The sequence below is a fragment of the Caloenas nicobarica genome, chromosome 27, assembly GCF_036013445.1.
Source record: "Caloenas nicobarica isolate bCalNic1 chromosome 27, bCalNic1.hap1, whole genome shotgun sequence".
Taxonomy (NCBI): Eukaryota; Metazoa; Chordata; class Aves; order Columbiformes; family Columbidae; genus Caloenas; species Caloenas nicobarica.
This window is the reverse complement of record NC_088271.1, coordinates 1448075-1475842: the sequence shown is the minus strand read 5'-3', so window position 1 is coordinate 1475842 and position 27768 is coordinate 1448075. Positions and strand designations below refer to the sequence as shown.

General features: G+C 54.7%; 1 protein-coding gene across 2 annotated transcripts; it reads left to right on the top strand.

Annotated features, from left to right (window-relative positions):
• The first annotated feature begins 1077 nt into the window (after nt 1-1077).
• On the top strand, nt 1078-27768 carry CELF5 (CUGBP Elav-like family member 5). Of its 2 annotated transcripts, XM_065652746.1 has the most exons (13): nt 1078-1357; nt 4563-4645; nt 15305-15356; nt 18884-19012; nt 19584-19663; nt 20619-20765; nt 23727-23871; nt 24552-24698; nt 24932-24994; nt 25082-25165; nt 26222-26365; nt 26479-26643; nt 27687-27768. In XM_065652746.1, the coding sequence occupies exons 1-12, from the start codon at nt 1078-1080 to the stop codon at nt 26613-26615; spliced, it is 1491 nt and encodes a 496-aa protein (XP_065508818.1). In that variant the 3' UTR covers nt 26616-26643; nt 27687-27768. The 2 variants fall into 2 exon arrangements, with proteins under 2 accessions (XP_065508818.1, XP_065508820.1); XM_065652748.1 differs by lacking the exons at nt 26479-26643; nt 27687-27768 and having other exon boundaries at nt 1213-1357; nt 24630-24698; nt 26263-26279.

Here is a 27768-nt window from a genome sequence, read left to right as displayed (position 1 = left end):
GCGCGGCCGCTTCACTTTGGGGGAGGGCTGTGGTAGAACATTTTTTTTTTTTTTTTGCTTTAAATAATTCATTTTCTTCCAGATTCTGGTGCTCAGACACTGAGAAAAAGGGGCAGAACACTGATTTCTGCTATGGATGTGGAAGGGCACAGCCTTGTCTTTTGTTAGCAATACAACAGCAAGCTCTTATTTTGGAAGAAGCTCTAGTGCCTCATTTCCTGACAGCTGATGACAATTTGTCCTGAGATAAGTACCGGCTCCTACAAATAATGCTTCCTACCCCTGCTGAGCCCGGGGGGGCTATTTGTGGGTGCTCGGAGCTCTCCCCCTTGCTCCTCAGTGTTTCCAGGTCTTAGGCCCTAAAAACTAGCCCGAGACAGACAGAGTGCCCCCCACCCCGGGCTGCCTTGCCTCCTCGTCCGTGCCTGCGAGGGCCCCCCCATCGCTGCACCCCCGCTTTGGGGACCGCTCCCCCCCTCCATCCCTGCACCCCCCACCCCTGCACCCCTCCTTTGGGGACCGCTCACCCCCCATCCCTGCACCCCCATCCCTGCACCCCCCATTTGGGGACCGCTCCCCCCCCCATCCCTGCACCCCCCATCCCTGCAACCCCATCCCTGCACCCCCCATTTGGGGACCGCTCCCCCCCCCCATCCCTGCACCCCCCCCATCCCTGCACCCCTCCTTTGGGGACCAGTTCTCCCCCCATCCCTGCACCCCTCCTTTGGGGACCAGTTCTCCCCCCATCCCTGCACCCCTCCTCCCTGCACCCCCCACCCCTGCACCCCGCTTTGGGGACCGCTCACCCCCCATCCCTGCAACCCCATCCCTGCACCCCCCATTTGGGGACCGCTCCCTCCTCCACCCCTGCACCCCCACCCCTGCCTCCCCGCTTTGGGGACCGCTCCCCCCGCCCCGCCTTGTCGCCGCGCAGCCGGCGCGGGCCCGCAGGGGGCGCTGCGGAGGGCCCTTTGTGGCTCCGCGGCGGCGGCGCTGGCGGCGGGGCCGGTCCAGCCGCGCTGCCGGTCCAGCCGCGCTGCCTCCCCCGTCCGCCCGCAGCCGCGCCGGGCGCGGGGCATGGCCAGACTCACCGAGGGCGAGGCGAGGAGGCAGCCGCCGCCGCCGCTCCCCCCGCCAGCGCCGCAGCCGCCGCGCCGAGCCTCCCCCATGAGCAGCAGCGGCGGCGCGGAGCCCCCCGCGCAGCCCGACAGCATGAAGGACCTGGATGCCATCAAGCTCTTCGTGGGGCAGATCCCGCGCAACCTGGAGGAGAAGGACCTCAAGCCGCTCTTCGAGCAGTTCGGCAAGATCTACGAGCTCACCGTGCTCAAGGACCGCTACACCGGCATGCACAAGGGTGAGCGCGGCCCCGCACGGCCCGGGGCGCGCACAAAGGGCGGCGGGTCCCAGCGCCCCCGGGGTGGCTCCGCGCGTCGCCGCCCGATCCGCCGCGCCGGGGAAGGGGCGGCTCGGCGGGGCGCGGCTCGGCGGCTCGGCGGAGCCCTGCCCGCTGCGGGCGGCCCGCGGCCTGTCGCCGGTGCGGTGACAAAGGCGTCGATGTGCAGCGGGGCGGGTCGCGGGAACGGGGGCGCTGGGGAAGCGGCCGCCACCCGCCGGGGGCTCAGACCTCACGGGCAGGAACACGGCGCTACGGCAGAAAATCCGCGGCAGAAAATACCGGCCGCAACTCTGTTACCGGTGGCGTTTGGCCTTATTGATGCTAGATTGGGATAGACGAGGCGGGGGTCTGTCTTCGTTAGAAAACCTTTAGTGGATGCTTAAAAGTTTGGGGAGGCTTGTTTAGCTGTACTTATTGTTTGTATTGGAAAGCCACGGTGTGCAGAGCGTCAGCTCCCTTCTGTGGAGGGTTCCACCCGGCAGGTGTTGGGGATCTTGTGATCGCCACAGCTCCAGCCACGACTGGGAATTGATGGAGCTCGTTCGCTGCCGGATCCGAGAGCGTGGCCGCGGCACTGGCCCCCGGCACACGTAGCGCGAACCCGCAGGGAGCGGGCGCTCCGAACGCCGCCGGGGCTCGGCCTGAGCCTCGGTGCCTCGGAACGGTTTGCGATGGGGTCGTGTGTTGGTGCACTGGAGGGAACGTGAGTTGCGTTCGGTCACGATGCCTCCGGTTTCAGATTAAAGAGGAAAGGTGAGAAAAACTGTGAGTGCTGCAGCAAACAGAGCTGTCCCGGACTGAACAGAGAGGGAGGGGAACAACAGGAAAATAAGTTTATTTTTAAAAGGCCAAATCTAGCCGCAAAACAAAAGGAAAACGCTTCCTTGTGGAAGCCTGTGGGAGCCGGGTTGAATTTAGCTGGAGAAGTGTGTCTGGTTGGGACTTCAGAACCAAATCGCCATGTTCTTGTGTGTCTGTGTGTACAAGGGACTGAGCCCGAACCTGCTGCCGTCTGGCAGTGACCAGCCAGGTTTCAAACGCAGCGAGGGGGAGAAGGGTCCCAAGGCGAGAGGCAATTGCACATTTCATGTCAGTTGACATGTTAAATACAGACTGTGTGGTCTGAGGTCAGGTTCCAGGCAGGAGACAGATTCTAGGGATCTGTCACTTAGATATGGACGTGAAAGGGGGCAGCACTGCTATTAGCCAGATCTATGTGACATTAACTTGCTGCTAAATGCAAGATTCCCACAGCAAAATAAATATATCCCTTTGGCTTTGACATTTTTGAGCGGACGCAGGTGTTGGTCAGGGCTTGTTGGTGCTCTGTTCTATCCAGGAATGGCCGCTGACACGCGTAGGTTCTTCTGGGGGCTATTGTACAGTCATTGCCACACGCAGTTTCCTCTGCCCTTCTCATAGAATCATTTCAGTTGGAAGAGACCATCGGGATCATCAAGTCCAACCATAACCCAACTCTAGCACTAACCCGTGTCCCTGAGAACCTCGTCTAAATGTCTTTTAAACCCCTCCAGGGACGGTGACTCCAGCACTGCCCTGGGCAGCCTGTTCCAATGCCCCACAGCCCTTTGGGGAAGAAATTGTTCCCCAGATCCAACCTCAACCTCCCCTGGCGCAACTTGAGGCTGTTTCCTCTGGTCCTGGCGCTTGTTCCTGGGGGGCAGAGCCCGACCCCCCTGGCTCCAAGCTCCTTTCAGGCAGGTCAGAGATCAGAAGGTCTCCCCTCAGCTCCTGCTCTCCAGGCTGAACAGGCTCCCTGTCCTGCTTCGTACATAGCAAAAGGTTTGGATTCCTTTCCTGGTGGCATGAGTTGACATGTAGACCCTCCGCCTGGTTTGGGAATAGGCAGGTGTACCAGCAGATTCAGTTTTCTCTCCCCATGTTTCCTGATCTGCAGCGAGATCCAATTGACAGCTCACGCGTAGCTTCCATCTGCTTTTTCCCTTTCTTTCCCTGAATGGGGAGAAGCGGTTGTGTGAGAAGCCAGTGCTGCTGGTAAAGCCCAGCGGCTCGTCTTGCAATAATCCCGTGTAGCTTGCGTGGAGCCAGGCCCTTCCCAGGGAGGAAGGACATGTGGAAAAGCTAAAGGGACATGTCCTGCCTTTGCTTAGCATGTAAAATGCCACCGCGAGGAGGAGGGGGATGAGTGAGAGGGTCAGATGCGTTCTAGCTTATTCTCTAGTGCTTTGCCCATCCTCATCTGAAACAACTCAAGTGATGGAACTCCAGGCGCTTCCCTGGGGACATCATTCCACAGTCTAATAAATCTCTCTCTGCTAGGAAATGTTTCTTGATAGCCAGCCAAATTTTTCCTTTGCTTAGTTTCATTTGATTATTCTTAGCGTCAGAGCACCCAAAGATGATCCCTTTTCTTCCTGGAGGGGCTGCAGTTCCTCCCCTTCTCCCTTGGCTCCAGTGTTAGGCTAAGATGTGTCAAATCTTGACTGAGAATGTCAGGATCTGGCCTTTTCCATGTGCTTTTTGTCTTCCTAAGTCGGCCCTTGCAGAATGCATGATACTTTGCTGTTTTCTGTATTTCCCTTGTCGTGCGTATGTGTATTGTGTGTGTTTGTGCCCATTGTATGTATGGCACAGAAAGCCAGGCCTCCTCTTCTGTAGCTTTCCACGATTCCGTGAATCTGGAGCTCTCTTATGAGCCTAAAATCCCAGACACTTGCCCTCTTTCCTTGCCTTTTTTTTTTTTTTAAATCAGTAATCATACTGGTCCTTGCAGCTCCTCTGGTTCTTGTGTTTTGGGCTGTTTCTCCCACAGGCAACATTAGCTTATGTTTTGCTCTCCTGTTGTTTCTCACCTCATTCAAGTTGATTCACTGGGACCCTTTTCCATGACTTCAACAGACCTTGGATGGGCCCTGTAGGTCCTTTAATGTTGTTTCTTTGTCTTTTACCCTAGAGCCTTCAACACATCCAAATTACGTAACATTTGCACCTTTAATTAGCAAGCCTCCTCCTCTGCCCCACTCCCCATCAAAAAGCCAGGGCCGAGCAGAGCTGTTGGGATGGAGATCTGCTGGAGCAGCCTCCGTAGTTCTTGTACTTCGGTCACTTGCTGCTACCAACGAGGAACGTGGTGTCTGTGCAATTGCACGTCTCACTCGACGCTTTGCTGTGCCCACTGCAGGTTGTGCATTCCTCACGTATTGTGCCAGAGACTCTGCCATCAAAGCCCAGACGGCGCTGCACGAACAGAAGACCTTGCCAGGGGTAAGTCCCAGTGAATCGTGAAAGAGAAATGTGGTTTGGGGGTTAGAACAGGGGCGTGGGAGTCAGAGCACAGCTCTGCTCTTCACAGAGCTGATGCTCTTTTCTCCACCTTGCCAAGGCTGCCCCGTGTACCTCCAGCCAGCCCTGTTTCTCTGCTGCTCTTTGGTCTCTGGGATGTGATGCGGCATCTTCAGCTCCCCGTCCCTGTCGCCAGGGAGCTGTGGCTTTGGGGTGAAGTGCGTGGGCCCAGCCTGCACAGTGGGCATGCTGGAGAGCTCACGGGAGACAAGACAAAGGTACCAGACCCTTTTCCTCCGGCTGTGCAGAACTTCCTGCCACATCCACTCCTAGTCTGCCATCGACCTTCAGGGTGCCCGGACAATTTGTTGGATGGCTCTGTGCAGGACCCAGAATGATATATAGTGCAGTGGCTGGGCTGGATCAGCTTCTCAGAAGAAAAAAATACGCTTGCCACATCCCGCAGTTTGGAAGAAAAATGGGTTATATAGGTGGGACCAAGACTGCTGAACTGGCTGTGGCGTGTTCCTGGGTCCTGCGTGGTCCAGCTGGTGCTGGGAGCAAAGCGCAGCAGGGACCGCAGGTGGAAACAGGTCCCTGTGTCCCGCTGGGACCTGCCGGTGAGCTGAAAGGAGCTCTGAATTGTTGCCATTCCCATTTTGGTACGGTTTGAGAGCTTTGCCGGGGCAGTTCCCTTGCTGCGCTGAGGGGGTTGATCAAGCACGTTGAAGGATTCATTTGGAAGTGAGTAGGCGGAGGAGCTTGGTACTTATAGACAGAAGCTCACAGGAGGCCCCGAGTGCTCAAGGCAACAGAATAATTAACGTAAACCAGAGGTCTCTGGAAAGGGGTTAGGAATTCTTAACCATAACATTTCCTCTTTAACCCCTACAGTTCCAAACAGCTTCCCTCACCTCTTGTAGCTCCCCTCAAAGCCTCCACACGCAAACATAATTTTCCACGTTTGCTTACCTGTGCTCCCTTTTTGCATGGGCCTGTGGTGGCATTTGGGGGCTGGAAGATGCACGTAACTTAATTACCACTTATTAGGATCTTCACTGTTCCAGAGGGAGGAGTGCAGATAAGCGAGTGCTCAGACACGGTGTGAGCTGATGTGTAAGGCAAAGAGGTCAGAGTCTGTAAGAACAAGGCGGAGGATGCAGGAGCAGCTGTGATGAGTCACGGTGCGGTGCTGTCACACCGTGGAGCAGACGGGCCGGTCTCCCCCGGGCACCTGTGGAGAGACCGAGAGGTGGTTCGTGTGAGGCTTGGTGGATTCAATCTCAGTTTCGCTGCAGTTCTACAGCGGGGATGTGTTGCATGTTTTGCTGCGTTGTCTACTGTTTGTGCTCTCAGTGGTTACAAGGTGCTGCATGGAGTAGTATTTAAAGCAGCGATTTATCTATGATGTGGGGATCTAAAGGCTTTTTATGTTAAAGGAGGTGTAAGAAACTGCTTGGGAACAGTAAGAAGTCTGTGCTAGCTGAGTACTTTCAAACATGTTTTTCTGGAGACAGTTGATGAGCAATGTGGTGTAATTAAGCTTGAGGATTAAGATGAACATGAGCTGTGCTGTATTTGGAGCTGTCTATTTTCAGGCTGGCAATACATGACTTCACCACATTTAGTTTGTCTTTTGGAAAGTTCCTCAGTGACCAAGAAGGCAGGATTCTCGCTCTTTGGTAATTTTAAAGATAGTTACCACCAGAACGGAGCAGACCTCCATCCTAATGTGCATAGGGTTGGTCTTGGCACTTCTTGGCCTTCCGAGTTCTCTTCCAAGTGTGTCACCGGGTCGGCCTGTGCCCACGGAGGTTTTGCTTAGACCCTCCAGCTCTAATGCGAAGAATGCTGCTACATTGTTCCCTCAGGGCTATACCTGCGGTGTAGCTTTCCTGAGGATTTATATTATTTATATTTATATTTATTTATATTGTAGGTTTTCCACGTAAGTCAACAGGAATCACCATGGTCTCTGTTTGCTTTTGTGGCATTTCTGGCAAGTTCTCCTTTTGGGAGATCAAAATTCTCATTTATTTTTAAATTGAGGACTGTTGGGTGTATGGTAGCTAAACAGAATTAACCTCAAAAAAGCTTATTTTTGACAGTAAGGCTTAGCATCTTTTTCTGAAGGTAGACAGATTTTTTGGCTTTCACCTCCTTTTTTTAATGGCTAGTGTGCTCAGGGTGTAAAGCAAGAAGACTGTCGGCTGTGTATTGTCTAAAACACCCGTGTTGCTGGTGAATTGTTGTCAGTGCAGTCTGGAGGTAACGAATGTGTGAATCTCCCTTTGGGGAAGGGAGGATGGAGCATCCTAGAGGTGGAGTGCATCCTCGGCGAGCTGGCAGGAGCGGTACTTCCTGCATCCCGGATGTGCAAAGGTGCTGGTTTGTGTTCCCCAGTTTTGCTCCCTGAAGCCGGGCTGGGGAGCTGCACAATGAAGTCTGACTCAGTCTCAACAAAGCAGTTTGATGGGCTCCAGAGACTCAACAGAGATGGAGACGGGCTGAGGAACAAAATAGAAACCAGCTCCCTTTGTGGCCTGAGTCCACAGGGCTGGGGGAAAGACACAACCCACGGAGGCTGAACAGAGCAAAGGCTTTGGAACTGAAAAGCAGAGAGGGAATCAAGCCCTGATGCTTCTTCCTAAATCTCGTGTCCTCTTCAGCTGCCAGCCAGCCTGGCAGTGCAGCGTTTCACCTTCTCCCCACTCCCTGGCTCCGCGAAACGATATTATATCTCAATAACCCGTGCCTTTGATTCGTGATTGTGCCTTCACTTTGCCGAGTTCTGAAAGGAATTGGAGAGGTTATTAATGACACGCAGTGATCACACACCAAGTTAAAGCCTCTCGCTAAGTGAAATTTGAGGGAAAAGCAGCCAGCTTTTCAATATTTCGCAGAAACGCTTTGTGTCTCTTTTCATTTGCAGCCAGACAGTTGCAAATTACATAAAATTGCTCCTGAAGAAGAAGGGGAAGAAGAATAGAGGGAGGAAGCGGAGGGGGGGAGGTTTAAAAAAGTAATTCTCCTGGCAAGGTACAGTTACAGTTTTATTTCTATGCAGAACAAAGAAGGGCTTGCTGAAAGGTAGGCAAGTAAGTGGCAGAAATTGGTATTGATCCAAGCCGGGAATATGGGCAGTTTAAGAGCGGTGATGGGGGTACTGAAATGTGGCTGCATCAGGGGGAGAACTCATGGATGCAGTGACAGCTTGGGAGAGCGGGGACACGGGAATGGAAAATTACAGAGCGCAGCAGCATCAGAGCAGAGAGAGACTCTGGGAATGCACCAGGGGTTAAGATGCTGCAGCACTAACTCAGCCGGTTGGGCACAGGGGTGGATGCGGAGCTGGAGCCGAGGACAGCGCTGTGGGCAGGCTCTCCCGTGCCGCCGGGAGCCAGGGCTCGTCCCGAGCCATCTGTCGGGATCTGCAGCCCGGGAGGCTGCGAGGGAGCGCAGGTGACTGGAGGGATCTCAGTAGAGAGGTCAAAGCGTCTCATTCCCCCCTCTCTTTTGTACAAGAAGCCAGCCCGGACCAGCATTTCTGAAAGTTTCTTGGTGTGAACACAAGAGGGTACTGCAGCTGGCAAAGCGGGGAGACGCGAGGAGTGGGGCGGGCGGCCTGCGGGTTTGCCTGGGGGCAGAACCTGGACTCTGGTTGTTAATCTTTGAAGCGGCCTCTGCAGTTTGAACCTTTGGGCAGGGCAGGGTGGAGAAGTTTTTTCTCGTGTCCATCCTGCAGGTTCGATAGACAATATCAGTAAATTCATGAGAGTCGTGCAACGTTGTCAGTAGAAGAGAGCACGTCAAAGCCGTCTCATTGAAATGGCAGCTCCAGGACATGAAGGTACTGGGCTAAAGCAGCCCCTGGGCAAGGAACGACAGAAGCACCCGTTCGCTGCAGAGAGAATCGCACATGCTTGCGCTGGTGGGGGTTTGGTTTAAGGGGCTGAGAGCTGGGAGTGAGGCAAGGCAGCAGCCCGGCAAAGTACATACCCTGGAGAGGCAGGGGGAGAGCAAGCTGCCAAGGCAAACAGTGTCTCCTGCTGCCTATGGAATTGGAAGGATAATGAAATGAAACATCAGCGTTCATTCCCACAGGCTGACGAAATGCACGCACTGTCCTGTGCACAAGGGGCCTCCCTTTCTCCCTAGAAATTGCTGCCCCTTGCACAACCGAGCGCTCGCGTCTCCTTATAGCAGAGAGCTTAGACTTTTGTCTCCCGAAGCTGACGTGTTTCCCGGTGAGCTCACCTGCGAACCAGCCCACGCAGACCTTCGTCTTTGCAAAGGCACCCACGCTCCCGAGCGTGTCTGCGTTCCCCTCTCCCCAGGGCCGTTTGGTACGAGTGTTTGCGAGCGTGGATACAGGATCACCGAACAGTTTATGTTGGAAGAGACCTCCGGGGTCTCTGGCCAAGCCCCGCTCAAAGCAGGGGTAACTACATCAGATCGCTGAGGGCCTTTTCCGATATCTGCAAGGAGATCCCGCGGCGGCGCTGGGCCTCTCTCCGTCTGTGAGCGCCCCCAAAGTGAAATCGTTTGTCTAATATCAGCCGTAACTTCTGCTGTTCGGCCCAAAGAGACGGCTCGCGGGGTTCTTACGGTGGCACTGGGACTCGGGCCCGTTTTCAGTGGATTTTCCCGTGGGCTCGTTGTTTTTGCAGGAGGTTTTGTGCCGCTGGGATGTTAACGGTTGCCATGGGAACTGGTGTGCTCGGCCTGCGCGCAGCAGCCGGGGTGGAGGGCGTCTGCTGTCTGCTCGGGCCCGTCCGCAGCCACCCGAGTGTGTTAAATTAGCAGAGACCTCTTTCCCCAGCTGCAGTAATTAACCTGCCGTGGGGGGGAGCGGAGGTGGGCGCGTAGCTGTGTTGAGGAGCTGCCCGTACCCCCCGTCAGGCCCAGGCCGACTGCAGTGTGTGAACCTTCCAGCTCATCCATGAGACACCCGTGCCGGCACCTGTAGAAAAAGACTTGGGAAAGCTGGGAGTTTCCTTTGCTCACCTAAAAGCTCGTTTGACCTTCGGTGGCACTAATCACAAGTGACATGAAGAGATCAGGGCAACAGGGAAGATCGACTTCCCTGCAGGGCACTGAAACATCAAGGTGGGAGGAACATGAGCACAGACTGACCACGGAGTCCTGGGAGACAGCGCTTAAATGTGTCCACCCAACAGTCACGTACACGATGGGGGCTGGAGTTGCTGTGTCGGGCTGGTTTTCCCGCTGATTGTCTGATGTTAATGCACAGTAATGGTGCTGTCACTTCCATGGAGACACCAGGGAGATCCAAAGGCTTTCTGAGTCATGGCGATGGGTCGCTTGCCTTCCTCCCAGAGCAGCACTAGCTACAGCGGGGCCAGGGATGTCTGACTGTGTTAAGGGAAAAGGAACACAGGGCAGCAGAGGATCCAAGAAGCAAAGCGGCCAGTCTGTGTGTGCTGTGGCCTGCACGCTGCTCAGGTGTCTGCTTGCCGGTTCCTGCGGTCACTCAGCTTTGGCGGGGAATGGGGGTTACCTTCCCTGCCCTCCGTGCTGGGGTTAGGGAAAACACCTCTGGAGTGAACTTGTGAGTGGAGTTGCAGTTCGTGACTCCTTTTCCTGGTGACGCGAAGCGGTTGGGCGAAGTCCTCCAACAATCTTGTTGCTCGTGCAGGAGGAGGCAGGAGCTGCGTGCTCTGAGCTCTGGACTTCGCAGCTGCTTCTGCCACAGTCTCCCCGTGTGACCTTCGTCGCTGCGTGCCTTGATTCCTCCACCTGGAACACAGTACTCATAATTAACCTTGTCTCCTTCATAATGGTGTTGGATGGGGTGAATTCATAAGCAACCTTTAGAGCTGTGCCGGAACGGTGCTTGGTGCTAACACTGTTCGTGTTTCTGTGCGAGGCAACTCCCCTTGCTCAGGGAAGGATGGTTCTTCTGGGTGGGACTGAGGTGCACGGAGATATCAGGGGAAAGGTGCAAGCAGGAGACTCAAGCACCGAGACTGGCACCTATCCGTCATTGCTTGCATTCCTAGCGAGAAACAGAATCCAAATGAGCAAATCAGCGTTTAGATTTATGTGCTCTGCACAGCTAGAAGTGGTTGTGGTCGTTCAGGCAGGGCATTTTTCACCGGTCAGAGGAGGACCAGCCCGCTGTTGCGAAGCCTGAGAGCCCAGGACCTCGTTCTGCCCGCGGCCTCGGATGCCTTTTGGTTCCTGGCGTCCCGGAGGAGCCGGCCCGCACTGAGCGTTTCATGCTCTGCCTCTGACCCACTTAACGCCGCGAGGTTCCCCTGCATTGCACCTGAGGGGCTATTTTACATCACTTACTCCTAATTAACAGAGAGGCTTGCCCTGCCATCCCAGGGGCCTTTCTCCCTCTATCCAGCTTTTGCAGTTTGAAAGCTGAGGAGGTGAGAACAAGAGGCCACTGCTCCTCCTTGGGGCACACGCTGCCAGATTGCTGAGGTGACAGCTCGTGCTGGGCGTGGGTGTAAATGCGGGGAGCTGTTCGCCTCTACAAGGGATTTTTTTGGGGTGCAGTGAGAGAAGTAGTGCATTTTGGCCTTGGTGAAACCAATAGCAAAGCTTCCTCTGACTTTAGCGGGGCCAGAAATTTTCCCTAGATCCTTGATCCAAGGAGTGCTACAAGGGCGGGGGAGATTTCTTAAGAATCAGGTGTGTTCTCTGGTTGCTGTGCAGCTCGAGATGATGGTTAGAGGCCAGAGGAGTTTGTACGGCCAGAGTTTGATGTGCAAGCCATAAGCACGTCCTGCCTGCTGTCCTGGTACTCTTTGTGTCCCTCAAATGGAAGGGGTAAAGCTTGACCGTCCTTTCTGTACATTGGGTTTCTGCAGGGGACAGAGCTCTTCGTCCGAGATCCGTACACAAAGTTTCGGAGCCTACAGAAACACTTCTCAAGGCTCTGCAACCTATGTTGTTGAGTTAACGCAACTGTGGGCTTGCTGTGCATTTGTAGGCTCACACCTCTGCTTGGGTATTTTGTTCATCTGTAGCAGCAACATGGGACTTAATTAGATTAAGGTGGTGGTGTCCTGTTCATAGAAGCCTTTGGGTAAAAACACAGTGAAAGTCTGAGGAGACGAGACTGGTCCGTCACCCCCTCACGCTGCAAGCCAGCATTTGTAATGAGTGAGAGACACCCAGGACTGATTATTTATTCCTGCCCAAGACGATTCGGTTTCGTGTCTCCCATCTTTGGAGGTGTCCCTTGCTGTCAGGCTCTGGGCACAAGTACTCGCCCTGTCTCATCGAAGCCACGGCAGCCAGCGGCAGGAGGAGCTTCGCTGGGTCGGGAGGGGGACGCCCATGGCTGGTGGGCTCAGGCTGTCCTGGAAGAATGGCAGCCTGGATTCTGACTTTTAAGTCAAAATTACCTACAGATATATATATATATTTTTTTTTTTTTACCAATGACTATTTGGTGGTTTTGAAACAGAAATATTCTCCGAGCTTTAGGATCTCCCCCTGGGCAGCCCCAGCTCTGCCTGTCAGCACAGCCAGACTTGCACCAGCGCTGAGCACCGTCCCCGTGCTGGCGCCGGCTCCTCTTGCGGGCGTCGTGCGGTGGTCCTGCTGCGGGCACGTCACCCCCGGGGGGCCCTGACCCTGTGGGGTGCGCTCCCCGTGGCGGGCGGTTCCGGAGGACCGGCCGCGGCTCGTGTCCCGGGGACGGGCCCTGGGGTGCACCCGCAGCTGCACAGCGGTCCCTGCCACGGGGGAAGGAGAGGGGTGGACAGATGGGTAGAGGGGGCCCCCTCCTCAGAGATCATATCAAAATGTCTCTTTTGTGCAAAGCAGAGGGAATGCCCCCAAGAGCTGGTTTCCATGGCAACCACAAATGTCAGGTTCCATGTGGTGAATAACCGTTTCCATGACAACACCTCCTTTACCCTAGGTGCTGGGAGCTGGAGTGACAGCCCTGTTGGGGGAGGGGACACGGAGATGTCCTCAGGTACCGAACCCCCTTTCTCACCACCCGCCATCCTTCCCCGCTCCTCGCCCCGCACCCTCCGACCCAGCACCCCTGGGTGGCTCCGTGCTCACGCAGGGGTGACGCTTGGCATCCCTCCCTCCCTCCCTTCCCCCAGATGGGTTTGCTCCTCACAGAAGCTGAGATCCAAGTCTGTCCCTCCATCTCCCTCCCCATCTGTTTAGCTTAATCCTAGTTTTGCATCCTGGGTAGAAACAAAGCTATTTCTCGGTGCTGTGGGAGCAGTGGGGAGTGAGGTGGCCAGCTGCCCATCCTGGCTCTGCACCGAGCCCTCTCTTCCGAGCACACATCTGGGCTGCCTGCCTTCTCCCACCCATCCTGCTGCCCCAACACCCCCGGCCTGGGCTGGCACAGGCGTGTTGCCACAGGCTGTGAGCAGCAATAGGAGCCGTCGCGCCTCCTGCTGCCACTCAGCGAGGAAATCTGAGGCTTTCTGGAGCGACGTCTGAGCCCCTGCCCCACGTTCCTCTCAGCTTATGGGCTGGAAGAGACGCCTGGTCCTTGGCAGCTCCTGGGGGGAGCAGCAGCCCAGGGGCTGGCAAGTGCTTAGTGCTGCATGTGCTGGGGCCACGTGGCAGCACAGCGGGATGTAACGGGCTTTGCAAATCTGATTGAGAGTGGGAGAGGGACCCTGAGCCTCTCCCTCTCCCCATAATGATGCAGCAAGTCCTGGGGATGGAGTTGGCACTGCTGCCCGTTGGGGAGCTGCCGGCCGGTGTCTGCTCTGCCAAGCAGCCCCGTGTCGCTCCCCGGGGCAGGGATGCTGTGGCTTGGGGCTGGTCCCGGCTTCTGCTTGCCTGGCGGCCAGCTGGCCGCCCCGGCAGCGGTGTGCCGTGCCACGGCAGCCTGGCACCTTCTGCTTGGCATCTCCGTCCTGCGCGCCGCAGAGGTGCTTCGCAGGTTTCCCCCGGCTGTTGTGAACGTGGGCTCTGCCTCTGGTTTGTGGCCAGCCTGGCTCAGCCGCCGCTTGGAGACGGACGGCGGTCCGTGTTTTGCGTGCTGGCTTCTGAACACATTTCGGTTGGTGACTTTTATAGCTTGATTTCATTTTCTGTTTTGTTGCTGTTTTTCCTGAGAGGAAGCAGACTATGCCTGGACCTGCCACTTGTGTGCAGGCCTTACCTGTGATACTCTGATTTTTATTATGATCGTCACTGATGCAAGTCAGCGTCAGCCTCTGTGAGTGATGCTGAGAGACACAGTAAGATGTGCTGTGAATGTGGAAATCTGCCTTGTACACCATTCCTTGGAGGAGGGTCTGGCTCGGTTGGATCCTGCTAGCTTGGGAAGGAGGCTACAGCTTATCAGTTGCCTCTCTGGGCAGCACGGGGCGTGCATACCTTCCAGCAGATGAGGCTCGTACCCTGCTTTGCAGATCAGATGGTTAAAGCTGTGGGTTACTGAATGCAGCTCCTCCTGGGGAGGAGTGTTGCTCTGTCTTACCTGGAGCATCCCCATATCACACGAGCAAAACTACCCCTCAGGCTCGTTGCTTGTGGCTGGATTATCGCCGGTGACACTAATGGGTGCGAGAGAGATAAACAGCTTTTCTTCGCAGCCAAGCAAGAGGAATTTTGTTGCTTTGGAGCTGAGCGTTCTGGCTGTGGACAGGAGGTGTTGCTGGAGAGCAGCACTGCCCTTGTTTAGAGCCGCCGGCTGCGCACAGAGCCGTGATGCTGAGGGCTAGGGAGGGGAGCGATGTTCCTGCACGGCTCCTCGCCAGTTCAGAGCCGCTCTGTCCTCCCTCCTGCAAGGAAATAAGTGGCTCAGGTAGGTGAGGTGACCGTGCCTGCGCTGAGTCAGGGCGGACGAGGAAGAGCTCACAGACATGGACCACTGCTCAGGCTCCAGTCTCTTGGGGACGAGCTGCTTCTGAAGAGAAGCTGCCAAATTCGTGCAGACTGTGATTAAGTTACAAAAGACGTACCCGTCGTTAGCCAATTGACATGATCATTGCTTTCTGACCACCTGCAAAACGAGGGGATATTTTTCAAGTTTTTGATCCTTCTGCGTGACAAGAGGGAGACAGAAGATTAAGTAAAACATTGTTTAGAAGCAGAGTGCAGTTTATATTTAACTAATAAGTAATAGATGTATTGTAAGTAAGAAACTAAACAATTATAACTAACATCACCAATTATTTCTTAGTATAGATGTATTGTATGTCAAAATTTTCAAAAATTGTCATGCGTATTTAATAATTATGTGAATATAAGCAACACAAGAGGATCCAGTGTTTGGAGCACTTACGGAGGATGATCCCCAGAGCTCCCCAGGGCTGTCAATAAAATAATACCGCTTAACAGTATAATTGACTCTGCTGTTAAGTTTATTTCTCCGTTCCACTTCCTTGGAGTCCTTTCTTCGCCAGTTGCTGTGTCTGAGGAGGTGCAGGTTTCTGCACGGCAGGAATTTCCAGGAGAGCTGTTCCCTGCAGGGAAAAGCACCAGGTTTGCTTTTGAGAAGTCTGAAATCCACGTGGTCCCTTCTCCAAGGGTGCTGGTCACAATCATGATGTCTCGGCTCCCTTTTGCCATCCTCGTACTCTGCCCAGCAGGCAGAAAGGGGCATCCTGGTGCCATCAGCACCATGTGCCAGGCAGCTGGGCTCTAACCCTCGACGTTTCTCTTTCGTTGCAGATGGCGCGCCCGATTCAAGTGAAACCGGCCGACAGCGAGAGCCGTGGAGGTAGTTGTCATCTCTCCTTGTTTCTCCTTTGGCAGCTTTGTGCTTGTGAGGGGCACCGAAACAGAGAGACAGGGTCCTGACCTGGCCTCCCCCTCCCCACAGTCTGTACGGAGGGACGTTTGTGTGTGGCAGGGATTTGGGGGGCAGGAGGAGGGACTGGGGTCTCCCGAAAGGTTTCTGTTGGGATGCTCCACTTGTCAGAGAAGCGGATGAGCAAGTTTGATGTGGGATGAACCATTCCCTGTAGCAACAGCCCTATACTGGCAGGAAGTATAAGAAAGACTTGGGGCAGGACAAAACTGCTTGGACTAGGAGTTTATCAAGGGAACAGCTTTCTGCATGGGTGAGGCTTTGCTCTGCTCCCTGGAAGGGAACCTCTCTTATCCTCCCCAGGGATTGACATCTCTCAGATGAAGCACCCTGAATTAAGAACATGAAGTTAGAGCACCAGAATTTGTCTCCTGGTCTATGAAACACTAATTTTTGTGCCAAAGGGGCAGTTTTGGCCAAGCCCTGCAGGGGCCGTATGGGGATATCTGAACGCTCAGGGTTACTGCACCTTGCAGAAGGAATTCACTAGTAAAACGACGCTGCAGAGGGGGCCCTGCGATGCTGGCACAGGCTTTATCCGCTCTTTCCTGCTTTGATGTGAGCCTGAGGGCGCCAGGAGGAGAAGCAGCGAGGGGGAGCTTGTCTGTGCTTCTTGTGAGACCTGGAACACTCTGCTGCGCTGATGTGATACGACAGCTACCCCAAGCCCATTAGCATTAGCACTGCCTTAGAAACAAGGAATCTCGCTGCATACCCGAGGAGATTTGCTGCGTCCCATCCTCAGCCCACTGCTCGAGTGAGCTTCCTCCCTTTCCCCCATCCTTGCTGCTCACAGCTGTTGGCCAGATGACCTAAATCCAATGGGTTTAAAGAGGAGCAGCGTCCAGTGCTTGTGTGCTCTTTTCTGTCTCTCGTGGCCAAAGCATTTGGCCTTAACCCCTCGCTTATTCCTGCGGTGTCTTCATCGGTGTCCTGCTCTGCACTGGCCTCCTCCTGCTGCCTGGGTGACTGTACCCGGAGCCTGTTTCCATGGGAACTCAACAGTCAGAGATGAGAGACAATCTTCTTGCTTGCTGGACAGCACGGGAAGCGGCCAGTCAGAGGGTGAAAAACCAGAGCTGGAGAGAAAGTGGAGGAAAAATGGTGACGTGTTGTTTTGAGGAGCTCCTGCTGTGTTTGCAGTCCAAAGGCCAGAGCATGGTGCACGTATCTGAAATAAGGCCTGCGGTAGAGATTGAGAGCAGAGGAAGGGGGAACACTGCAGAGCTCATGTCCTGTCCCAAAGCCGAACCAGCTGATGTTGATGGGAGCACAAACGCCTGTAGTTTCCATTCTCCTCTCCACCTCCCAGTAAATATGATCCTGACTAGTCCCATTTTTTCCCAGTCAGATTTTTCACCTTCTCTATGTGCTATTTTTTGGCTGGTTTGCCCAACAGCATTTCGGAGCTCGCCCTTGGATGGGGGCAGATGCTGTCTGGCTGCTAAGAGGGCAGCTGTGCGGCACCTGGTTTATCAGCTCCTGTGCCTTGGCTGGGGATTACTGGGCATTGCCAGATCACTGAAGTTTGGATGGTTCGATCAGCAGAAATAGTGCCTCCGGAATGCAACCGTTGTCGTGCGGGTGCGGGGAGAAATGTAGAAAGAACCGCGAGGAAAATGGAAGGGGATGAAATTCCCACAGGTTTAGTTATGCGGGGAGTAATGACAATGGGGAAGCTGGGAAATTTGGCCTTTAAAAAATACACAAGGCCGTATATTTCAGCCACTTCAAGTGATATAAATCAGGAGTGTCTGCTTGGGACTGGGTAGAGCCTTAGGTGCAGCACTTTTGAGCCCTGAGCTGTGGTGGATCACGGTGGCACCCGTGTTGCGTGTCCATGTAGCGCCTGCGGGAGCTGGTGCTCGGGCGCTGGGGTCGGTGCAGCCGCGCAAAGGGGCTCCCTGTGGTGTGCGCGTGGTGGAACACAGCACACGACTGCACGTCCCTCGTGCTCGCCGAGGAATTTGTCTCTGAAGGCACCTGCTGGGCTGTGTCAATGTGTGAGCATGTTCCCGTGCTCGTGTGAGCCCGTGTGCTTGTCTGTTAAGGTATGTGTGCATCTGCTTTTCTGCATGGGACCGATGGCACCTCCTGCATGTGTTCCCAAGCATCTGTATGTGGCAGGGCAGTGTTGGGGGGCAGCTGGCTTAAATACCCGGGTGGGAACCGTCCTCTGAGCCCAGGGGAGCAAGGAAGGGGCTGGGGGGCCTTTGCTGGCAGCGTGGATGTATGTTTGTCGTCCATCCCTGCCGTACGCACAGCACCGCCCCTGCAGCCTGCTCTGCTGCTGTAGCTCCGAGACCCGTTGTTTTTCAGGTCACTGCACTCTCAAACAGATAGCGGCTTCCTTGCTATTTTCCCTGACGTGCGTCGTGTTACATTGGTTTTGTTTGAAGCCAGCCCCTCTGATCCTGTCGCTAACAATAAGGGATCTTCTCTCGCTGCGCCTCCCAAGCCATATCCTGACACATCCGCTCCTATGGGTCATGTCTCCCCATGCATGTTTGGGGCAGTGGGGGCGTTAACTCTGTAGCTGCAGCAGCTATGTCCTTGCAAAAATGGAGATTGGGCTGGCATTTAGGCTGGGTTTTTAATGCTGTGCTATTTTAATAGCTGTTGACAGCAATCTGTGGAGGATGTTGCTCCAGCCGCTGCTGTGTTTGTGCTTGGCTGGCTGGCATCAGGCTGTGTGATGGGCCCCGGTGTGCGCTGATGGAGAAAGCGCTGCCACCTTTCTTCCCACCTCCACACTCGGCCATCCCAGACAAAACCGTAATCCTCGCTTCTTGGAGGGGCCCAGAAAGACCCTGAGCTCCAAGTCCTGGATGTGTTGGCCCTCGCCCAACTGTCTCGCATTGGCTGATCCCTGATCCTGTGGTGAGGCAAACTGGGGCTCGGGATGCCAAGGTTTGTTCCAGGCCTTAGAGGACAGCTTGGCGGACATACTGGTTAGACTGGGGCAGGGAAGGGCAAATTGAAGCTGAGATGCTCAGTTACGTAGCAGCTGTGGAAACAGCGATCTTGGAGAAAAGGAAAAGGAAACAGAAGCCAAGGGTCCTGGAGTTTATTCACCCTGCCTGGATTGGTCTGCTCTATTCCTCAGGTACCTCTTGGACTTCGCATGTTCTTCAATAAAGGTATAACTGTGCAGGCAGTTTTTCACATTACCATTTGTGTTGGATCATTCAAAGGAAGGGGCTCATGAATAGAAGGAAATTCTTAATCTTCTGTTTTCCTTTGGGGAGGATAGGACAGGGAAGCCACAGAAAACTTTGCAGGTGTGAGGAGCTTGGGAGGATCCTGCATTTCAACCAACAGCAAATCATTTCCACGCCAGGCATGTTCTCAACACTGGGCTGGTTTGTGCTGAAGTGTCCCTGTCCTCCTGCTTTGGACTGTAAGCCTCATAGAAGGTTGATGTTTCTGTTTGCCCCTAGGGGACAGGAAGCTCTTTGTGGGCATGTTAAATAAGCAGCAGTCTGAGGATGACGTGCTCCGGCTCTTTGAACCGTTTGGGGTCATTGATGAATGTACTGTGCTCCGTGGACCTGATGGTAACAGCAAAGGTCTGAACCCCTATGTGTGTCGTGCCCTTTCTTCCCGGCTCCTCAGGTAGCGCTCGCCTGTGTCTCTTTTCCACTGGGGCACTTATTCCCCCACCCCATCGTTGTGGGAACCCACGTCCCAGCCAGGCGCAGGGAACAGGGCAGGAGGAGTTGTCTGCTGCAGGAAGGACTGGGGAAGACGGGCAGAGACGGAGGTGGAAGGAGGGGAAGCAGAGAATGCCGAGCAGCTGAGTGACAGGGATCACCAGCGAGCCTGTTGGCTCGGGCTGGGGCTGCAGTTTGAGGGGTTTGTTCGCACCTTTAGGAGTGCATAGAGAATTTGGGGGAGAGGTAATCAGGTGTGACATCATCTCGAGAGTGTATAATTGAATTAGCAATTCGAGACCCTTCCTGTTTTTTTCAGGATGGAGGGCTTGGGCTGAGTCATCCTTTCTGTTCCCTGCTTTCTTGGGGTGGCTTTCCTTTGCCCTGCCTGAGACCCAGATCCTGTCTCTTGCGTGACGATGGCAAGGGGCAGTTTCACAGCAGTCTTGTCTCTGCAATCTCCTGTGCTCTTTCTGTCCCTTTCCAGGCTGTGCTTTTGTAAAGTTCTCGTCTCACACAGAGGCTCAGGCAGCAATCCACGCGCTCCATGGCAGCCAGACGATGCCCGTGAGTATAAGGCCAGGGTAGCGACCCTCTTCCTAATCCTTTTCCCATCACCCTGTTGCGGGGACCTCCCCTCACTGTCCAAAACCACGATGGGTTCAACTGCAGTTTCCAGCTCGTGTGGTTGTGGGGGGCAGTGGGGTGGAGTGTGCGCATCTGTGCTTTTGTCTTTGAGAACCATCCTGTCTCCTGGGCTGGCGTGTGTCTCTGTGTCTGTCCATACTGGTAGTGACAGACACTACAAGGGCTAACTAAACCAGAGCCAAGAACCAGGCCACGAATTTTTATTGGCATAGGTCAAAACCGAGCAGGGCGCAAGGTGACAATTCAGCACCGGGAGCAGCCAGGGCTCCGGTGTCTGAGCGCACTCCCCGCCTTCTCTTGTTTAGGCAGCAGAGGAGGCCTCTGAGGCAGGTCAGGTGTGGATGGGAATGCTTTGTGAATTCTCTGGGGTTGTGTAGCTGCAGCTGTGCCTTCTTGTGTGAGGGGAGCAGCAGGTGTGATCTCTCACAATCTTTAACCTGGGTTGGGGCACCTCATGGGTAGGACAGTGCGTTGCTGCAGCAGGGGTATTTCCAGCTGGCACGAACCGCTCTGCCTACCCAGCCAAGCTCAAGGTGGTCGAAAGATGGTGCTTGTGGCTGACAATGTCCTGGGTGTTCCTGGCTGCACCATCACCCGGTCAATGCAGCCAGGGGTGTGTGCATGCACTTGTGCAGCTGTGCAAGGCTCAGGGTGAGGGGAAGGGATGGATGGATGGATGGATGGGGAAGGGCACAGCCTGGGTTCCAGGCAGCTCCCAAGCACTTTCACACCAATATTTGCTGTTCTGCTCCTCTTCCCGCTCCTCTCTGCTGCCTGTCCTGCCCTGTCCCACCTTGCCTGGCTGCTGACTCGCTGGCTGTCCCGTGGCCTCTTTCCCTCCCGCCTCCTCTCTCTGTCTCCTCTCTGTGCCTAGGGTGCCTCCTCCAGTCTAGTGGTGAAGTTTGCTGACACAGATAAGGAGAGGACCCTCCGTCGTATGCAGCAAATGGTGGGGCAGCTGGGGATATTCACTCCATCTCTCACCTTGCCGTTCAGCCCATACAGCGCCTATGCGCAGGCTGTGAGTATCACGGGGGTGTGGGGGGGGAAAGGCTGCCCTCTTGGCCGTGGGGCAACACCGTACCTGGGCTGGGAGACCACAAATGGGTCTCTCTAACAAATGCATTAAGGCTTCCCGGCACATGTTCCTGGCTCCAGTGTCTCCAGCCAGCAGCCCAGTCTTTGTGTGTTTCTCTCCTGGAAGGGGCGACAGGAGAGCACTGGGACCTTCTCAGAGTGAGGCTGCATTTCTCTGGTGTGATGCAGGCTGGCGGAGGTGGCTGGGAACAGGTCAAGCATCACCCAGTGTCTTTCAGTCTTGTTTTGAGGACAGCTCAGAGCCATGATCGCTGGTGGGTGATGTCTGCCAGACACGGCAGTCTGCCAGCTTGTGAGCTCCTCCTCTGGGCCCGGGGCACAAATGTGTGTCTCTCTTTGGTTTTGGAGCCGTGCGAGCCCTGGGCCCAGATTCATGTGTTTTATTTCTCTGCTGAAATTCTCCCCCAGTGCATTCCTTGGCTCCCAGGGCTTTTGCTCTGGTGTGACGGGGGTTTGCAGGGTGCTGGTGCTGGAGCAGTGGGTAGCAGAAGGTCAGAGGTGTTCCAGCCGTTCTGGCTCCCTCTGTGAGTCTGGCTGTGCTTTGGATCTTAGTGAGAGAACCTCATTGCCTTGGAGTGATGGTGGTAATTGCTGTTGATGTTCGAGGTAGGTCCCAAACTCAGCAAGTCCCCGATCAGCTGTGGTGGAGCATTTTCTGGGTCTGGCACCTTGATGACTGTCACTTTCAGGTCTCCGCTACCAAGTATAAAGGCCGTGGAAGGAGGCTCAGAAATTGCTCAAGGCGTGAGAGGTGCTTCTGTCAAACAAAGAACTCAAAAGTAGCTTCTGTTACCAAAAGTAATTTTCCAGGGGAGGAGTGCAAAGAAACCTCTTCTTCTCATGGAAAACCCTCTCGCAGCAGAGAACCTGCCTATGGTCAGTCTGTGAACATTACCTGGACTTTCTGTTAGCTTTCCCTTTCTGTTACACCACTGGTTTTTTAGAGATGTTAGTAGGGCATGACCATAGTTATAGTAAGAAAATCAACAGTAGCAATCAAGAGCTTATGTGCCCCAGTGTTCTAATTCAGACAGGGAAAGGTGTTAAAAAAATTTCAGAATAAGAGTAAGAACTCTGCCATTGCACTGAGCTCTTTAGCAGCCCACTCTGTGCAGCTTTCCTCTCTCTTGAAAAGGAGACTAAATGTTGTGACTGTTAGTGTGTTACTCTTCTTCTCATTTATGTGGACACCTCTTCCACCTCTGGCTTCAGTGGCTACTTGGTGTGTCTCCTGTCCATCTACATGGCAGAGAAGGAATTGTTTCTCAACTGCTGTTTCCTCTCAATGAATCCCCAGAGGCTGCCAAATGCCATTGAAGTGTGTGGCGAGAGCATGGAGTAGCAAAAGAAAAGAGATAATACAGATGAGGTGCTACACTGTTGGTGAATTTTGGGAACCAAACACAGAATTTTTCCAACACAGATTATTTGGTTCTTCTTGTGTAATGAGGCTGAGAACAGCTATACCATTCCAAGCACCAAGGCTGGTTTAGAGGAGAGGACCCTTCCTGAGCAGACACCAGCATCTCCTGCAAGGGCCAATCTTGTCTGTCCAGCCCTGGAATCCACAAGCCGGACCCGAGGTCTGAGGTTGTAGCCGTGGGTCAGCCATGAGGTGATCGTTTTGGTGGATCTCCTGCTGTCATGGAGACGGTGCTAACTCGGGCATGGTGCCGTGGTGAAGGAGGCAGGAATGGGCTACACAGTGAGATTTTACTGCAGAAAGTACTTTATTAGCTTATGGTCCAGGATGTGTAAGGAAGGAGAGCAGCCAGACCTTCTAGACTCGGTCTTTAAGGTGCCCTCCAGTCTTCAGAACCTCCTGCTGACGACAAGAAGCCAGTCAGGCCTAGGCTGTGCTCCTTGCTTATCTGCCTCTTCTTTCTCCTCACTTGTGCCTGTAAATTCATTGCTGTCTCCAGTTCTTCACTGGCCTTCCTGCTCTGTGCCTTCATTTTGGCTTTCCCCTTGACTCGAGGTGCAGCCTGTCTCCCACTCTTTCAGATTTTTTCCCTCCTTTTTGCTTTCCACTCGTTTTGGTTCTCTCTCCTTCTTTCCGAGGTGGTGACCTGAGAGCTGATTGTTTCTTCTTTTGTGTTATCCCAGTCTTTGGTCTCCCTTTTCCTGGAGAAGAGATCGTAGCCAGTTCTCAAATGCATACAGTGTCCCCATCGGAGCGAGGGGGCATCAGCCCTTTGAAATGCCATCTAGTATCTCTGGAAATGGGGATGGAAGGGAGGGGTTTCCTTGCTGGGTCTCCTTACAGCATCTCCGAATGTCCTGCCATGGGCAGCTCTGGGGAGCCGGGACCCCCGGGAAGCCAAGGGAACCCCAGTGTCGCTCATGCTCGAGTGGTGCAGGGCTTGGAGCAGTAGATGCTGCATCCGAGGTTCCTCACAGGCCCAGGAGATGCAGCTTAACAATTATGTTTGTGTTTGAATCAGACTGAGAGGAGCGAGTGCTGCTGGGGTGAACTACGATGCATCGGTTCTTAAATTCACAATTCCATACACCAACAGTTTCCCTCCCTGTCCCCCGGATGGACACCTGGTTGTGCACGTACTGGAGTGAGCTCCGTGTGTCTCCCAGCAGCGCGGTCTCCTTGTTGAGGCTGGGCAAAAGGAGAGGGATTTGGAACCCTGTTCCTCAAGGCAAAGCTGTTACCGAACACCTGGCGCTGCCCCAGAAGAAGTGGTGGAGCTCAGGGCTGTGGTTGGGGGTGCTGTCGTTGCTGTGCCCGGCAGGCGGTGGGGGCTGCGGTCGGGGTGCTGCAGGAGCGGTGGAGGGAGCGGAGACGGGCGGAACGAGCCCCGGAGCCGCCGGTGCCGCGAGTGGAGCGAGCCCTGGGCAGCCCGGGGCCCTGACTGCTGCTCCTGCCTTGCAGCTGATGCAGCAGCAGACGACGGTTCTCTCCACCTCCCACGGCAGCTACCTGAGCCCTGGTGTCGCCTTCTCCCCGTGCCACATCCAGCAGATCGGCGCCGTCAGTCTCAACGGGCTGCCAGCCGCTCCCATCGCACCAGCATCAGGTGAGGGGCTGCACTCGGCAAGTCCTTCGCTGCCAGCGAACCTGCCCCAGCACGGTGCTCAGACAGGTAGAACGGTTCCTATATCCCTCTGGGCTCAGCGTCTGCGTTAGGCCACGCTTTTCCAACCGCGCAGCCGCTGAGGACGGCAGTCCCTCGTTCTGCACAAACTTCTGCAGCCTCCCTGACACCCTCACGCGTTCAACACGCGTTCTCTTGCCCTGCTGCTGTTCTGCTCTGCTGCAGTTTTTCCTTTTGGTACAGTAAAGAAGGACCAGGTTCCCAGGGTTGCACCTGACTCTGAGTACAGCAGTGCTATTATTCATCGTCACCATCCCACAGTAATAATATCAGTAATAATGCATATTGGATTTGAACACCTGTCACGAGCAGGGCTATATCATGCCAGGTGCTGTACAAACCTGGATTAGAAACGTTCCATCCCAAAGCTCTGACAGCGGCCAGGACTAGCGATGCCGCACACGTTGTTCTCACCGGTGCTGCTCCTAGTTTTGGGAAGGCTCCAGCACCAGGTTGTCACCAGCACTAGGCTTTCACCTCCCCGTGCCAACTAGAAGAGATTAAAAGCTTCGCACTCAGCGGTCTTGCCGGGCAGACGGAAGGAGGGAGTGCAGGCTTGGCGGGACCGTGAAGCTCATGGGATGTCTCTTCTCGCTCTGCAGGGCTACATTCGCCGCCTCTCCTGGGGACAGCAGCCGTGCCGGGACTGGTGGCACCCATTTCAAATGGATTCACTGGAGTGATACCGTTCCCGAACGGGCATCCAACCTTGGAAACAGTTTACACCAACGGCCTTGTGCCGTACTCAGGTACAGAGAGCAGGAAAACAAAACCAAACAACCCCCCAACCAAACCCCCAGAAAACATCCAGAGACTTCTGGAACTGCAATTAGCTCCTCTTTTCTGGGTTCCCCACACAGGACCCTTTTTCTAGCTCTGTACCTGCCAGGCACTGAGACTCACTTGGCGGGAGGGTGGGGAGAGGGAAACAGAACACGAGTGGTTCCCTTTGCTGTGCTGCTGATGATGCTGTTCTCTGCAGCCCAGAGCCCTTCGGTAGCGGAGACTTTGCACCCAGCCTTCACGGGAGTCCAGCAGTACGCAGGTACCAGCTTCCCCTGTCTCCCCCAGGCCCCTGTGTGGCTGACCAGATCCTCAGGTAAGCAGTTTGTTCTGTCTCCTCGGAATGCAGCTGTGTACCCCACCACCACCATCACCCCCATTGCTCAGAGCATCCCTCAGCCACCTCCCATCCTGCAGCAGCAGCAGCGAGAAGGTGAGGACCGGCTGGGAACGCGTCTGGCTGGGGCCGGGGGAGCAGGGGTTGGTGTAGCTCATCTTCTGCACCGCAGAACCAGTGGGGAGGAGACAGCGCTAACCTTTGTCCCTGATAATCTTTAACGTTGGAGCTGGGTTACAGAACCAACTGTGTCTCTGCAGTGGGTGGACTGGAAGGGCTCACAGGATGCGTGTCGTGCAAACTTTCTGAGCTCATGCCTGGCCAGATACTGCCAAGTACAAGGGGGACAGCAAGCACTAGAACACCAAGCTTTGACACTAAAGGGTACAGTCAGCACCTTCCCTACGCAGGCAGGGAAAAGAGCCTTTCTTCCCCAGCTTTTCCAGTGCAAGAACCACACTGGTACCAGTCAAACCAGCCTCTCCAATGTACTGTCCTCTCTCTTCAGCCTTTCTAGCCTCATGAGTTTGTTTTTCGGCTTATTTCAAAACTGGCCTGGACAGAGTTTGGAGGCAAAGGTGTTCGCTGTCTGCTCGTGCTTTGTACAGCAGGCGTCAGTGAGGGAGCAGCTCCTCGCGCTCACGGGGAGCAAGTGAAGGGGTAGGCAGGACCAGGTCAGCCTGTAAATTGGATGTGTGGCAATGCAGGAGATTTCCAGTTGGGGCTGTGGCTCACGGGCTGAAGGCAGCCACTGCAGAGCTGTGGGCAGCAGCGCTAGAGCAGCACGTTCACAGAGCAGCGTCTGCAGCTCTCTTGGGACTGGGAGAGCTGTGAACAAGGAGCTGTCACCTCAGCTCATTTCCTTCCAGCAAAACAGAACCCAGACACTCAGAGGGTTGTGTCCAGCGCCCCGTGTCAGAACTGGGCAAGCTGTGAATCTCCAGAAATTCTAGCTCTGCATGTTGCCTCCTGGCTGCTTTCGGAGAGCCCTCAGAACTCTTGGTGGACCAGTGACCGAGACGAGCAAGGGGAGGTCAAGACAGGAGGAGACAGCGCTAGGGTTCTCTTCCAGTGCTGTGCTGAGTTGAGCCCATTTCTCTTCCCCTTCGGGGCTCTCTGTTTTGTCCCTCCCCGTTGCCCCGGTGCCTGCAGGTCCTGAAGGCTGCAATCTCTTCATCTACCATCTCCCTCAGGAGTTTGGAGACAATGAGTTGATGCAGATGTTCCTGCCTTTTGGCAATATCATTTCCTCCAAGGTGTTCATGGATCGTGCCACCAACCAGAGCAAGTGTTTTGGTGAGTGCTGGTGCCAGCGGGCAAGGGAAGCGTGACAGATAGCGAGGACGCTGGTGCCTTGGGCACGGCACCTACAGTGCTATTATTACCCGCGCCTGTGTCCTGTCTTTCAGGTTTTGTAAGCTTTGACAACCCATCCAGTGCACAGACTGCTATCCAGGCCATGAACGGCTTCCAGATTGGTATGAAACGTTTGAAGGTCCAGTTAAAACGACCCAAGGATGCGAACCATCCCTACTGTCAGCAGTGAGCGAGCAGGAGTCACTTCTGCAGCACAGGTAAAGCCGGCGCCGTTCCGACAGCAAGGTCTGGCTGCTCCCGCGGGGTGGGAGGTCAGAGCTGAACGCAGGAACACAGACAGGCCCGGAGATGATGGTCAGGTCCGACCAAGGGTCTAGATCATCGTCATCAAGTTTGTGGCAGAGGCCCAAGGCCAAGCCAGAGATTCGAATCTGCAGGTCAAAATCAAGATCAGGTCTGGTGAAGGCAAACAAGGTCAGACATAGTCCAGTGCAGGTCTATAACGAGAACAATAAACAGAACCGACATCAGGATAGGAAGGCAACACAAGGGTTGGAGTCCAGAAAATAGGATCCCTGGACAGGACAGGTGAAGACTGGCACTTCAGACCAGACAAGGACTGGAGAGCCAGGCCTGAGCTGTAACCAGACCCCTGGTCCATGGGCAGAAGCCACAGGTGAGGCTGGTCAAGGCCGTTAAGACCCATTAGTGCAGTCAGGGCCCTGAGAAGCAGATGGGTTCTAATCGCTTGCCTACGGTCTCAGCGAGGTTTCAGCCTACCTTCTGACCGCTCCCAAAAAGCATTTGTCTTCCTAAAAAGGTTTTAAAACCCAACAGCTTTGTTTTCAGTTGTTACGTGTGCCCTGGGTCTGCAGAGGATGCTTTCCAGGGTAAGAAGGGACAATGCCACGATTCGCGAGGATCACAGAGCAGCAGGGAAAAGGTGGGACCCTGCCGGGCCACAGAAGCGCTGCCTGAGGTGGGAGCCGCTCTGAGCAGCCAGCACTCGGAGCGAGGGAGGGCCGATCCTGGTCCCTTCTCATTGGGCTCACCTTCCTCCACATTTAAGCAACAGCAATTCAGAGTCTGAGGTTTGCATAGCTGTCCTGCTAATCTCCCAATTCCCTCCCTCCTCCCTTTCTATTCAGGTGAAGGGAAAGTCCAGAGGAAGAATTTCTGCTTCAGGTTGATTTACAGAGAGGCCAGTAAATTTATCAACTCTTTTGACACCACTCCTTTCCTTTCTCTGCTCCCCACCCCATCCTCCTTCTGCCCTCCTCCCAAAAACATGCAATTAAAGAGAAGGCTCAATATCTGCCCAGCAGGAAGATTCTTGCCACGACGGACTCGTGCATTTGCTGCTAATGTGGTGCATAGCAAAG

What these genes read in the sequence shown, in the direction of transcription:
- CELF5 (XM_065652746.1), top strand. Translation starts at nt 1,078, where the DNA reads ATGGCCAGACTCACCGAGGGCGAGGCGAGGAGGCAGCCGCCGCCGCCG. An exon ending in CGGCCTTGTGCCGTACTCAG is followed by an intron (nt 24,699 to 24,931) that starts GTACAGAGAGCA and finishes TGTTCTCTGCAG; the next exon opens with CCCAGAGCCCTTCGGTAGCG. An exon ending in GCAGCAGCAGCAGCGAGAAG is followed by an intron (nt 25,166 to 26,221) that starts GTGAGGACCGGC and finishes CGGTGCCTGCAG; the next exon opens with GTCCTGAAGGCTGCAATCTC.